Source organism: Chiloscyllium punctatum, chromosome 9, assembly GCF_047496795.1.
Source record: "Chiloscyllium punctatum isolate Juve2018m chromosome 9, sChiPun1.3, whole genome shotgun sequence".
NCBI lineage: Eukaryota > Metazoa > Chordata > Chondrichthyes > Orectolobiformes > Hemiscylliidae > Chiloscyllium > Chiloscyllium punctatum.
This window is the reverse complement of record NC_092747.1, coordinates 23,653,701-23,668,332: the sequence shown is the minus strand read 5'-3', so window position 1 is coordinate 23,668,332 and position 14,632 is coordinate 23,653,701. Positions and strand designations below refer to the sequence as shown.

At 40.7% G+C, this 14,632-nt stretch overlaps 1 protein-coding gene across 13 annotated transcripts in view; it reads left to right on the top strand.

The window, feature by feature from the left end:
* Positions 1-14,632, top strand: part of LOC140481199 (inositol polyphosphate-4-phosphatase type I A) — a 203,901-nt gene that overhangs the window by 109,875 nt on the left and 79,394 nt on the right. For all 13 annotated transcript variants that reach the window (XM_072577026.1, XM_072577023.1, XM_072577022.1 and 10 more), the window contains 3 exons: positions 6,567-6,646; positions 8,350-8,461; positions 9,245-9,335. In XM_072577026.1, the coding sequence (XP_072433127.1) occupies positions 6,567-6,646; positions 8,350-8,461; positions 9,245-9,335 (283 nt within the window). The remainder of the gene's footprint in view (positions 1-6,566; positions 6,647-8,349; positions 8,462-9,244; positions 9,336-14,632) is intronic.

Here is a 14,632-nt window from a genome sequence, read left to right as displayed (position 1 = left end):
TTTTTACTTTGATTTCACTGTCTCCAAAGTTTCGCTATCCATAATGAGAAAATTTTCAAAGTAAATCAAAAAAGATAATGAAGGCTTTCACATCTGATTGCATAGACTGGGCTCAGTGCCTTTTGATAAAATGTTAATTTTGGTTTTGATTGGATTTGTTATTTTTTTGAAATTATTCATTCATGGGATGGGAGCATAGCTAGTCGGGCCAGCATTTATTGCCAGTCCCTAGTTGTCGTCTTGAACTGCTACGGTCCCATGTGCTGTTGGAGAGAGAGTTACAGGATTTTGACCCAGCAACAATGAAGGAGTAGTGGCATATTTCCAAACCTAAATGTTGAATGGCTTGGAGGGGAAATTGTAGATGGTGACATTCTCCCGCACCAGCTGCCCTTATCCACTGAATGGTAGTGGTCATGGGTTTGAAAGCTGCAGTTGAAGGGACCTTGTTGAGTTTCTGCTTGGCATCTTGTAGGTGGTGGTGGTGGTGGTGGTGGTACCACCAACCAAGCAGGTGCCTTTGCCCTGGGTTGCACCCATTGAGGCAAGTGAGAAGTAAATCAACACACTCCTGACGTACACACCGTGTAGATGGTGGACAGGCGCCAAGAATTCAGGAGGGGAGTTAATCAAAAGATTCCGAGCCACTGATCTGCATTTGTAGCTATAGTATTTATATAGCTAGTCCAATTGAGCTTCCGGTCAATGATAATCCCCAGAATGTTCATGGTGAGAGATTCAGTGATGGTGATGTCATTGAATATCAGCGAGTAATGCTTAGATTCTCTCTTATTGGCGATAGTCGTTTTCTGTGTGGATGCATGTTTGTTTGAACAGTTAATCAACTTCACTAACACGTTCCACCCCAGCCTTAAGTTCATCTAGACCATCTCTGACACCTCCCTCCCCTTCCTGGATACCTCCATCTCCAGTAACAGTGACTGACTCAACTCACATCCACTACAAATCCACCAACTCCCACAGCTACCTGGACTCGTGGATGACACCATCTCCCACCCTGTCTCCTGCAAAAACGCTAACCTTGTTCCCAATTCCTCTGCTGCATCTGCTCCCAGGAGGACCAATTCCACCACAGAACATACCAGATGGCCACCTCCTTCAAAGACGCAACTTTCCCTCCAGTGCATCTCATCCACTTCCCACACCTCCGCCCTCCAACCCCACCCCTCCAACCACAACAAAAACAGAACTCCCCTGGTCTTCACCTTCCACCTCTTCAACCTCTGGATACATTGCATCATCCTCTGCCATTTCCACCACCTAAAAACAGACCCCGCCACCAGGGATATATCTCCCTCCCCACCCTGATCTGCATTCCATAAGGACCATTCCCTCTGCGACTCCCTTGTCAGGTCTACACCCCCCACCAACCTACCCTTCCCCTGCCACTGCAAGAATGGCAAAAACTGCACCCACTCTCCCTCACCTCTGTCCAAGGCTCCCAAAGAGTTTTCTACATCCATCAGAGATTTACCTGTACTTCCACACACATCATTTACTGTATCCTTTGCTCCCAGTGTGGTCCCCTCTGTATTGGGGAGACAGGATACCTACTTGCGGAACGCTTCAGAGAACATCTCCAGGACATATGCATGAAACAATCCCACTGCTTTGTGACCAAATGCTTTAACTCCCCTCCCACTTCTCCAAGGACATGCAGGTCCTGGGCCGCCTCCACTGCCAAACCCTTACCACCCAATGCCTGGAGGAAGAGCACCTCATCTTCTGTCTTGGGACACTCCAATCACATGGGATCAATGCAGGTTTCACCCAGTTTCCTCATTTCCCTCCCCGCCTCCTTTACCCTAGATCCAGCCTTCCAATTTTGCACTGCCATCTTGACCTGTACTAGCTGTCCGTCTTCCTTCCCACCTACCCAGTCCTCCCTCCCCTTTGACCTATCACCATTACCCCCACCTCTATCTACCTATCACATTCTCAGCTACCTTCTCCCCCCACCCCCTCCCATTTATCTCTCAGCTTCCTTGGCCCACAAGCACCAAACTATTGACTGTGATCACCAGCATCTGCTGTCCTCACTTTCTCGGTTTGTTTCATGAGCTTGGCTAAATTGTGTGGTCAAGTGATTGCTGTGATCATTTGAAGTTAGTGTTTTGTTCCTTTCAAAACCACTTCATTCCATGGATGTTCCTTTTAGTAATATCAGTTAATGGAATCTGAAAATCAGTGCTCCATATTATTACCATTACCACAAATAAGAGATGTGGAAAGATTGAGGAATAATGTTGTATTCAGTAAATGGTAATGAATTAGAACTCATTGGTAAAAATGGAGGTTATGAATTATTTCAAAAGGAAGTTGCGTGGGCACATGAAAAATAAACTTGCAAGTCTGTGGAAATAGAGCCAATGAGTGAAACTAGCTAGATTGCTTTATACTGAGTTAGCATGTACAGATCTTTCTACTATAACTCCGGTTTCTTTAATGCACATTCACTATCGTGATTGAATTGGGATAAATATTTTAAAAGTTCATGCTTTAGAAATAATGTTGGCTGTAATGTGGTTATAACGCCAACACTTTAAGCACTGTTTCCAAAGTGCAATTTTTCAATAATGCGGGGTTGCACAAGAACGCAACCATCGCATTATGGAAGAACTAGCTATACAACAGAGGCCAAATAGCCTCTGTGCTGTAATGTCTCCATGGCTCTGAATAGATTTTGCGTTCCTGGGAGGAACTCACAACACCTATATTGTCACCAGATCCTTCTGATCTGCAAAGGTAACCTATTTAATACAGTGAGCCATGATTTCAACAGTGGTTAAATCTTACTGGAGTGATGCCTTCAACATAAAGAACATGGTCCGCTAAATATTCTCAGATTTTGTTCTCCTGCTCAAGGTGCATGAGCTGCAGTAGACTGAACTAAGCTTAGTGTTGCTGAATGACGGTACAGTTTATTTTGCTACTGGGCGCCAAATGCTTACAACTAGCTTGTTAGCAGTTCTGCATGTCTGTTAGGCTTGTGTTAAAGTTGAAGTAACCGTGGAAAAAAGAGCAATTCTTGGTTTGGAAGTTAGGAGGGAAATTTTATAGGACATTATTCACCTATCTGGTTCTAAAAGCAGTTAGTTGATGTATCATTTTCTATTGAGAAATGTATCCACGAATTCACCCTTTTCTCCACTAAGGGGCGCTACAAGCAATACGAAGAATAACAAATGAGTAACTAATGCTAAATTTGCAAAAATATTTTAAATCCTTTGGAAATTTGCCCACTAGCTCTAAAATTACGCCAACTAAAGTCTTAACAAATAACTATTTAGAATTGTAATAGCTTCTTAGAATTCTATGGATTAGGAACTTTGCATTTTGTGAATGTGCTTTTTTTTGACGATGTTTTTCTTAATTTCCCTTGTATACACCATGTTCAATTGAGAAAGTCTATGGCCTTTGTAATACCCCTGAAAAAACAGCTGCAAATAATTAAGTTAAAAATCACACAACACCAGGTTATAGTCCAACAGGTTTAATTGGAAGCACACTAGCTTTCGGAGCGACGCTCCTTCATCAGGTGTGATTTTTAACTTTGTACACCCCAGTCCAACACTGGCATCTTCGAATCGCAAATAATTAACATAGTGAAGAGAGAATCCCATTGGCTTTTGTTTTCTCGGGAGAACTTAGTGACCTATGATATGAATGAAATCTGACAGTACAAACGAACCCAACATGTCTAATTCTGCACCACAAGGTGGTTAGGCATATTGAAATATGCTTGCTGTGGAACTAATGCTTGCTGTATATTATGCACGAATCCAATATAACCTTTGGGTAAGGGTTGGTGCGCAGGTCACTACAGAAATCCACATGTTACTTTTAAGATTAACAGTTCCAGAGTTACCTCAAAATTTGCATTTGCTTGCTTAGCCATGAAATGCAACGAATGGGCATGTGCTGACTAGCTAACCTCACCACAGATGATTTGGGCTGTTATGAAGTTACGCAAGGAATATGTTTGAACTATTTGAAGTCAACATATATTTAATTAAAGCTGGATAAGCTGTCAGATTCATTTACCATGTCATGATTAATCATACCAATGAAGCTCTGACATTGAAGCTTAAGTACTGGAAGTTTTAAACAAAAAAATGTATTGGTCTGTCTTTATTCTTTTTCTTTCAGTACCTGAAATGACACAAATTAGAATTGTTAATTTTAAATTTCATCTGTTAATTTTGCAATTTATTGATGGGATTGCTTAAAACCGTGCACAGGTATATTGTCCATTTGAGGACCCCGATGCTTCGTTTCCCTCTGCTCACAGTTTCACCAATTTGGATTGCAAAATACCGTTTGTTAAATGGACAAGAGCAATTCTAATCATTGTCGTTGTTTATCAGTTATAACAAATTACAGACCATTATTTTCACCAAAGAAGTGAATTGGTTTTCACTGAATTCTTTTCCACATTGAGCAGTATGATGGGTCGAGAGTGTGATCTTGGAAAAGCACAGCAGGTCAGGCAGCATCCAAGGAGCAGGAGAATCAATGTTTGGACATAAGCTCTTCATCGGGAATTGTGCTTTATATTCCCTGGAGGCTTATGACATGCCTAGTTTCACCCTCTATGCACTGGTTTTCAATCACAGTTGAAGTTTTGCATCTATAATGAGATGACCTTTGAGTAAATTACAGACTGTTGCCTTTTGAAGACCAGCATGATAACCGGAACAGAAAAGTCATTTCCCTAGTAAATGACCTGATGTCAAATGTGCTAGTTATAATTTTGAAAGTATCACTTTTCTATTCAGTTTATTGAATTATTGTTGGAATCGGACTCTCTCCCTACCCTGCTCCCTCAAAATCCAAATTAATCTCCATTCTTAAATTTTTAGCTCATTTATCTTCACTCCCTATTTGGAAAACTTATTTGCATAATATTTATTGCCACTGATCTACATCTGTAACCTGCAGTGGTTTTGATCTTTAGTCAGGCAAGATTTTTACTTTAAAACTGAGGTACGGTTTTGAATCTCTCTGGGATTGGGTTTACATGCATATGATTTTTAATCATGGTTTTTCGCTGCTGACCTTGCAATGATTTAGAATTTTACTTTATCTGTGCTTTACTCCAATACTACTACCTGCATTTAAATACTAATCTGGAGTATCTCGGGCTGTGGGTATCTACATGTATGTTGTTCCCGAGGCTGTTTGCTCCTTACTTTGAAGTGAGTCTCCTCTTCTCGTGTATTGTAATACTGCTTTTGCACCTTACAGAAGAGCTGAATGCTAGAAGGGAAGTGGGTTGATTTCATTTCGTATTTTCACCTCAGCTGAGATACAGTGAAAAGTATTGCTTTGTGTGCTAACCAGGCAAATCATACCTTTACAAAAGTACATCAAGATAAAAGAATAGAGTTCAGAATATGGTGTAACAGCTACAGAGCAGATGTAGAGAAAGATCACCTGTCATATGAGAGGTCTGTTCGTAAGTTTGATAACAGCGGAGGAAAAAGCTGTTCTTAAATCTGTGTGGTATGTGTTTGAAAGCTTTGGTATCTTTTGCCAAAGGAGTAGAGTATAACTGGGGCAGGAGGGGTGACTGACAGAACAACAACATTTAATTGTGCGGTATCAAGCACCCGTAGCAGAACTGACCACTAACCCCATTCCCCTCCTCTCCTCTCACGAACTCCAGAATAAAATGTGCATGGAAGGCATCAACAAGCCATTAAGTGATCCAGTTGTGTCACCTGCCTGCTATGAGGCCAATTTTTCTTTAGCTTTAGAGTCGCCAGCTACCATCTCAAGTAGACCACCCCATAGGGTAACATAGGGTAGTTTACATGATCTTTACTACAAAGAAGGTAGCTCAGTAGTGAGTGACTTGATCTTTTGGAGCTAGAGTCAGACTCTCAGCAGCCCAGGATTGGTCTGTGGGAAAATGCAACTTCTGCTTCACAAAGCCTGAGGGTCTTTCCACGGGCTTTCCTCTGTACCAGGCAGTCTGCTTATATACTGGCCAGAGTAAGCATGATGTATTGTCCAACCTGGTCAAGTAAAATATTGCAGCTAATATCCAGGTTATTACCATAGGACCAAGAATGTCATTATAATTGCATTTTTGTTCTAGACTTTTCGGGGGTGGGATGCATCCCTGTGTGTGCACGCGAGGTACAGCATTATGATTGCCTGCGGGGAGCTCGCTCTTGAAACCCAGTCTTTAATTCCAATGATAGGAAGTCAAGGACAGTGGACTTTTATTAATCGTAGCCATGCATCATAGAAGGAGGCTTTTTTAACCCATCAAGGACTGTTCATGTTTCCAGGTTTCTTTCGGTGAAAACAGTGGTCTGTGACTTTAGTTTTCTTTCTGTTCTGCTGTCTGAAGGTAATATTTGGTCCAGCAGAATTTTGTCTCTCATGGCCCCTGCCCATGCCTTCCAACAAAAGGCATTGAAAGTTTGAAAGTTGCAGAGCCACGTCCACAACTCCAGTGGTAATGTGGTTTGAGGATTGTAGTAAATTTAAACACAAGATCTGAGACCATTGTATCTCAATCTTTTTTCTTCTAGATGTATCTGTTGGGTTCTGCTATGTACACCGTAAAGGATTTGTTGAAAGAAAAAAATCACCGATTGCACCTAACACTACGGTCAGTAATAAAAAATACTGTGCAAATACTGGAAATCTGAAGTGAAAACAAAATGCTGGAAATGCTCCACAGATCTGGTAACATCTGGAATGATCATCAAAGTCGATATTTCAGGTTGAAAGCTTTGTGTAAGAACTGGAAAAAATCAAATGTGATAGTTCTTTCCCCACCTTGCCTCACAAATCTAACTGGGGCGGTCTGTAGTAGGGTGGAAGGCAAGAAAGTATATGGATGCCAGATATATGATGGTCAAAGGCAAATCAATATGGTAATAGGACAAGAAAAGTCCTCTACATCCTTTTATGTTTCTTGTCCCATTACCACCATCTCATGTGTTGCACATTCATTTCTTCTGTCATTTAATCACTACTTATCACTGCTTTTTTTGTTCCCTTGCCTTCGTATTTGCCTTAAATCTGTTGAGTCTTTTACATTTTGCCAGTTCAGATGGAATAAGTCAACTTGAAGTATTAACTTCGTTTCTGTTGCCATGCAATGATGTTGTAGTTATACCATTTTTAAAAATCCAGAGGCCCATGTTAATAATCTGAGCATGCTAGTTCAGATTCCATTATGGTACTTGTGGAATTTAAATTGGGTTCATTAATAAATCTGGAGTAGAAAGCTAGTTTCACTGATATCATTCATTCATCACTTATTGCAAAATCCTAACTGGCTCACTCATACTGTTTAGTGAGGGAAAATGTGCTGTCCTGAATTGGTCTGGCCCACAGCAATGTGATTGGCTCTGAACTACCCTCTGAAATAGCCTCTCCATCCACTGTATTCAAGGGCAGTTCGTGATTGACAGCTAATGCCAATGTCAACCTCCTCCTAGGAAAGAACAAAGGAACATCTCTAAGGCAAAAGCAATGTGAGAGACTAATTGGATAAATCCTTAATTTGGTCAATGAACAGGATGGCAGCCTCTATTGTTATATAATTTCATAAATTTGTTGAGGTGTTTCATTAAAATCCACATAGGTGCATTATTGACTGTTATAATAATTAAAAATGCTGTCAATGCTGAGTAAGTCTGACAGTATTTTTGTTTTCTTTATTCCTTCATGAGATGTAGGTTTCTGCCAAGGCCAGTGTTTGTTGTCCTACGTTGCCTGTGACTTTCTAGGGCCATTTCAAAGTGCATTTGAGAGTCAACCACATTTCTGTGGATCTGGAATTAAACGGAGGCCAGATTGGGTCTGACTGTTTTTTTTGAAACCATGGTTTGGTATGGTTTCACAATTGCTATTGATAACTGAGGCTAGCTGTCAATTTCAGACTTCCATGAGTTGTTGTGTGAGATTTGAACCCATGTTTCCAAACCCTTAGCCTCTTAATTGCCATTCAAGTGATATTACCAATGGGTCACTGTCTGCCCTTGTGTTTTCTACTTCACACGTTTTGAATGTCACTGTTGAACCTATTTTCAGCACTAGTTCAGGCAGTTAATTCCAGATCATAACTGTATGGTGTAAGTTTCTGTTTCCTCTCTGGTTCTTTTGCTAATTGTCGTAATGTATATTTTTTATTATTTGCTGTACTGCACTGCTAGCCAAAAACTTTCTAGCCATCAAAAATGCATAAGCAAGACCGATCTTAATAAAAAAAATTAGATGAGTGAAAAATCAACCTTTTTGTTTTCCTGTTTTCCTTTCTTCCCTATCCCTTCACTCTGATGCCATCAATATATTTTACTGCAGGTCTGCTGAAAATGAACGTGTGGGTAATATTACTGTGATAGCTTGGCAGATGGAAGGCAAAATTGAGGACAAGATTCCTGTAAGCCGGTCACCTGACACCACCAATGGAAGGGTAACTGTCCCAAATGAAATTGATATCACTGATTTGGACAGTTAGGTTATTTCCTTGCCAGAATAGAACGAGTCATAAGTCATGCATGCAAACTTAAGCATTCACGTTTATCTTAAAGTGGCATCAATTTTGGCAGAAACTCCAGCTTTTTCTCCAAGATTCTGTCTGCTGACAGGTAATCTGCATGTATATGTAAGAAGAGAAAAATAATTCATATATGCTTACCAGGAGCATGCATTATATTATGGAAGAGAAACAGCATTGATTTTAAAGAAATGAATCTAACACACAAACTATTTTCATATATTGTGAAATAAAGATACATAGTTATGTATGTGAGACTTCAAATACTGAAGTATTTCTTAAGGTGTCCCTTCAGAAAGATTGAGGAAGCAGGTGTATTTTTTTTAAAAATCTAGAAAAACTTTACAATGGCTGCAATTCTGTTCATGGGTAACATTTCTGTTCAAATGCAGTCAAAATCGCTTCCACTAGCAACCAGATGTTCTGACCACCCAAAGGAGAGGCTGATACCACTGAACTTGAAGCTATATGTTGATCCTCCTGCAAAGCATCCATGCCTGTTCGATGCTTGAGGATATGGTCAGACATAACGTGCAGTTAAATGACCTATTGATGCTTATCATCTAGGCTAAGAGAGCTGCAATCTCCAATAATAGTGTATATTTTCCAATGGCCACTTGCCACAGTGGAGGAAATTAGGGAGGAAAGTTCTATATGGGAATGCCTTTTGATAACTTGTTTCCCTGTGTAACCTTGCAGATGGTTTTGCCGGTTGACGAAAGTTTAACAGAATCTTTGAGTATTCGTTCAAAACACTCTTCACTGAAGAAAGATCCACTATTACGATCAGGTAAGTAAGGGTCAAGTGCTTGAATTTTGTAGACTTCAAGTTTTCTAAAATTTGTGTTACATACTTTGAACTTTTATACGGTATAGTTTTCTTGAACTGTCAGTCCAGCTTTTACACGTGGTTGTTTGTTTGAACTCTACCTGAACAATGTTTTAATTGAGAATTGTATGATACCCATCAATATTCAGCCATCTGTCTACTAGAAGAGCTGCCTCATGGTGGTCCCCCCTGTAAAATGAGTGACATTTTTGCCTGCATAAATGTGGGGTGGACATGTGAGGCTGTAATAGATATAAATAAGTTAGTTGAGCAGGTGACAAGGTAACAGATACAGTATGTTGCAAAGAAGTATTCACCTTGGTTGTAAGCTTCGAAAGCAGTGTTATGTTTTGAAAGGAATGAACCTTTTTTAAATGTTGATCCAAAAAATCCAAAGAACAGCAAACACTGACCGCTCCCCCCCCCCCCCCCCAAACCCCCCTTTCCCAGCTGCAATGTATTCTGAAAAACTGAAGCATTAACTGTTCTTTCTCTCCACAGATGCTGCTACACCTGCTGGGTTTCTTCAACAATTTCTGTTTTTATGTTGTAAATGATAGAAGAATTTGGTGTACTTGTAGAAGGATCACAAAGCTAACAGTTCAGTGCAGATGTCATGATCTCCAAGGAAATTTGGAAGCACAAGAATAGAAGTGTTTTACTCTTTTAGAGTTTTGGTGAGACCATATCTGGAACATTATATGCAATTTTGTCTTAACTTCTAGGAAATGTATACTTGCCTTGGAGGTGGTTCTGCAGAGAGATACTGGATTGGCCCCTGAGAGGAGAGTGTTGTCCTGAGTTGAGAGGCTGAGTAAATTGGGTCCATGGTCTTTGGAATTTAGAAAAGGATGGATAATCTAATTGAAGCGTATGTGATTCTGAAAGGGCTGGACGAGGTGGATGCAGAGATTGTATAACCTGAGGATTGTAGAACATGGGTATAGACTAAGATTAAGCAGAAGATTGGTTTGGACTGAGAAAAGTGAAAATTTCTTAAAAAGATTGTTATTCTTTGGAGTTGTCCACCATGAAGGATTGTTGATTTTTGAACATATTTAAGGTTGAACTGATTAGATTTTTGTCTCAGGATATTTAAAGTATATGGAGAGCAACAAGAAATGGAGTTAAAGCTGAACGTCAGCCATGTTTGTGTTGAATTGTGGAGGAGGCTCAAAAACCTATGATCTTCTAATCCTACTTCATATGTCCTTAAATGGCTCATTGCCCACTTGTTGCAGTTAAGGAGAAGTCGAGCTGTGTTGCAGCTTATTTTAGTGGAGGCAAGTGAAAAGGTTTGTTCTGAATGAAAAAGCAAATGATTGCTGATAACTTGTCTCGAGCCAACAGGTCCATATTCATATTCAACATGAATGGACACTGTTACAAATTTTCTCCGATTGCATGCATTCAACTCCAGAGAACAAGCAGTGTGGCTTTAGAAGTCTTATGCATTTAGAAGTTATGTAACAAAGTCAAATCCCTACAAATAAAAGGAAGCAAATCTGACCGGTCACAAGATTGCTTTGAGATTTTTTTATTCACTCCTGGGACAGGAGCATTGCTTGCTGGCTGGCATTTATTGCCCATCCCAAGTTGCCCTTGAGTTACACTGTTATAACAGTGATGAATTAAAGCTGCATGGGGAGAAAAATCTTTAATGTCTATATTTTAAAACTTAATTGCAATGATAACAAATATAAATATAAAATTAATTATTCTGTCCTGCAAATCTGCTATTTACACTCCACCTCAAAATAATATCCTTTAATTCCAGGAGCCTTTGTAAGCAAATGCAGCATCTTCAATCTTCGTTTTCCTTCGAACTATTAAACATGTCCTCCCACAACTCTCCGCCTGAATTTGTTGAAATTCCATTTTTGAATGGCTCTATAAATCTGATTGGAGGCATAGAGATGTACAGCATGGAAACAGACCCTTCGGTCCAACCTGTCCATGCCGACCAGATATTCCAACCCAATCTAGTCCCACCTGCCAGCGCCCGGCCCATATCCCTCCAAACCCTTCCTATTCATAAACCCATCCAAATGCCTCTTAAATGTTGCAATTGTACCAGCCTCCACTACATCCTCTGGCAGCTCATTCTATACACGTACCACCCTCTGCATGAAAAAATTGCCCCTTAGGTCTCTTTTATATCTTTCCCCTCTCACCCTAAACCAATGCCTTCTAGTTCTGTACTCCCTGACCCCAGGGAAAAGACTTTGCCTATTTATTCTATCCATGCCCCTCATAATTTTGTAAACCTCTGTAAGGTCACCCCTCAGCCTCCGACGCTCCAGGGAAAACAGCCCCAGCCTGTTCAGCCTCTCCCTGTAGCTCAAATCCTCCAACCCTGGCAACATCCTTGTAAATCTTTTCTGAACCTGTTCAAGTTTCACAACATCTTTCCGATAGGAAGGAGATCAGAATTGCACGCAATATTCCAACAGTGGCCTAACCAATGTCCTATACAGTCGCAACATGCCATCCCAACTCCTGTACTCAATATTCTGACCAATAAAGGAAAGCATACCAAACACCACCTTCACTATCCTATCTACCTGTGACTCCACTTTCAAGGAGCTATGAACCTGCACTCCAAGGACTCTTTGTTCAGCAACACTCCCTAGGACCTTACCATTAAGTGTATAAGTCCTGCTAAGATTTGCTTTCCCAAAATGCAGCATCTCGCATTTATTTGAATTAAACTCCATCTGCCACTTCTCAGCCCATTGGCACATCCGGTCCATATCCTGTTGTAATCTGAGGTAACCCTCTTCGCTGTCCATTACACCTCCAATTTTGGTATCATCTGCAAACTTATTAACTGTACCTCTTATGCTCGCATCCAAATCATTTATGTAAATGACAAAAAGTAGAGGACCCAGCATTGACCCTTGTGGCACTCCACTGGTCACAGGCCTCCAGTCTGAAAAACAACCCTTCACCACCACCCTCTGTTTTCTACCTTTGAGCCAGTTCTGTATCCAAATGGCTAGTTCTCCCTGTATTCCATGACATCTAACCTTGCTAATCAGTCTCCCGTGGGAACGTTGCCGAATGCCTTACTGAAGTCCATATAGATCACATCTACTGCTCTGCCCTCATCAATCCTCTTTGTTACTTCAATAAACTCAATCAAGTTTGTGAGACATGATTTCCCATGCAGAAAGCCATGTTGACTATCCCTAATCAGTCCTTGCCTTTCTAAATACATGTACATCCTGTCTCTCAGGATTCCCTCCAACAACTTGCCCACCACTGAGGTCAGGCTCACTGGTCTATAGTTCCCTGGCTTGTCTTTATCGCCCTTCTTAAACAGTGGCACCACGTTTGCCAACCTCCAGTCTTCCGGCACCTCACCTCTGACTTACTCTGAAATAAAAACAGCCAGCTGGAAAAATTCAACCAGCTTGCTAACATCTATGGAAAGAAAGAAAGAAAGTTAACATTTTGAATCCAGATATGGTTTCTTGCCCTGCTGCAGTTCCAAAATGGCTCTTTATCAAAGACAGAATTGACATCCCAGAGGAGTATGGCAATGTTAAACGATCCATCAATCTATTTGTAGCTTTTGTCATTGCTAACAGTGTTAAAAATCTTACAACACCATGTCATAGACTATCAGCTTTATTTGGAAGTACTGGGTTTTGGAGTGCTACACTTGTATCAGGTAGTTGCGGAGCGGAATCATAAAACCTAAGGTCTAACAATCCTGCTCCACAGCTACCTGATGAAGGAGCAGCACTCTGAAAGCTAGTGCTTCTAAATATACCTGTTGTGAGATTCTTAACTTTGTTCACCCTAGTCCAATACCAGCACCTCCACATGTACATCCTTCTCTATGTCCACCTCCACTGTGGGTCAGCTAGCTGGGATTCTACAGGCCTGGTTCAATTTTTGTTTGTCTGATTATAGGCAGAGTGTTCCCATCCCCCTCCCTCATAATATCTCTGGTGTTTATCCTTGGTCTTTACCTATTTCTTATTTTGTTTACCCTCTGTGATGTCTAAAAATATATATGAAGTCATATAGGTCTGTGCTCATTGACCTGCACTTCTAATCAAACAATGCTTTGAATTCTCATACTTGTTTCCATTTCCTCCATGACAGGGGACAACGGTGAGAGTAGTGGCCATCACTAAGGAAAAGGTGCTAGGGAAGCTGAATGCTCTGAAAGTTGATAAACCAGCAGGACCAAATAGCTACACTCCAGAGTTAGGAAGGAATGGAGGAGATTGGGGAGGCATTAGTAATGATCTTTCAGGAACAACTGGAGTAAGGGTGGGTCCCAGAGGACTGGAAAATGGCTAATATAACACTCCTGTTTAAAAAAGGCAGAAGCAGAAGACAGGAAATTAAAGGCCTGTTAGCCTGACCTCAGTGGTTTATAAGATTTTAGAGTCCATTATTAAAACTGAGATTGCAGAGTACTTGGAAGTGTGTGGCAAAATAGGTCTGAGTCAGCTTGCCTTGTCTGACAAATTTCTTCATAGGTAGAGGATGGTGGTGGAGGGTTGTTTTTGTCCGTATGTACACACACACACAGACAGACAAAGACCCACGTGCACACACATTTTGTGTGGTGAATTTGTACTTGCAGAGTTACATTGCACTTTGCTCAAAAACTGCATACATTCATGTAGAACTCTAAGCTCAAAAACTGCATGAATTTATGTAAGACTGATTCTCATCTAAAAAGTGAGATAACAATCTAAACATCAGGTCATAGACAGAGAACACAAGGGGCTAACACCTTCAACATATTGTCTAGCTATCACCATTGTTAACAGCTAACCTGAGAGTGCAACTTTTAAAAAGGGTTTTGTGATTTACACATGAAAGAAGTGAAGCTATCACTGTATTCTAACAGATGAAAGGCTTAACAGACAATCAATTCTTCAATGTATAATTTCAGTTACATCACACTGCAAATTTTTGCTATAAATTCTGTGTTACGATCGAGCCTTCCACAATCACCTGATGAAGGAGCGTCGCTCCGAAAGCTAGTGTGTTTCTAATTAAACCTGTTGGACTATAACCTGGTGTTGTGATTTTTAAAATGGTTAGGATAGATAGACAAAGTCTTTTCCCGGGGTTCGGGGAGTCCAGAACTAGAGGGGATAGGTTTAGGATGAGATGGGAAAGATATAAAAGAGACCTGACGGGCAACTTTTTCACGCAGAGAGTGGTGCGTGTATGGAATGAGCTGTCAGAGGAAGTGGTGGAGGCTGGTACAATTGCAACATTTAAGA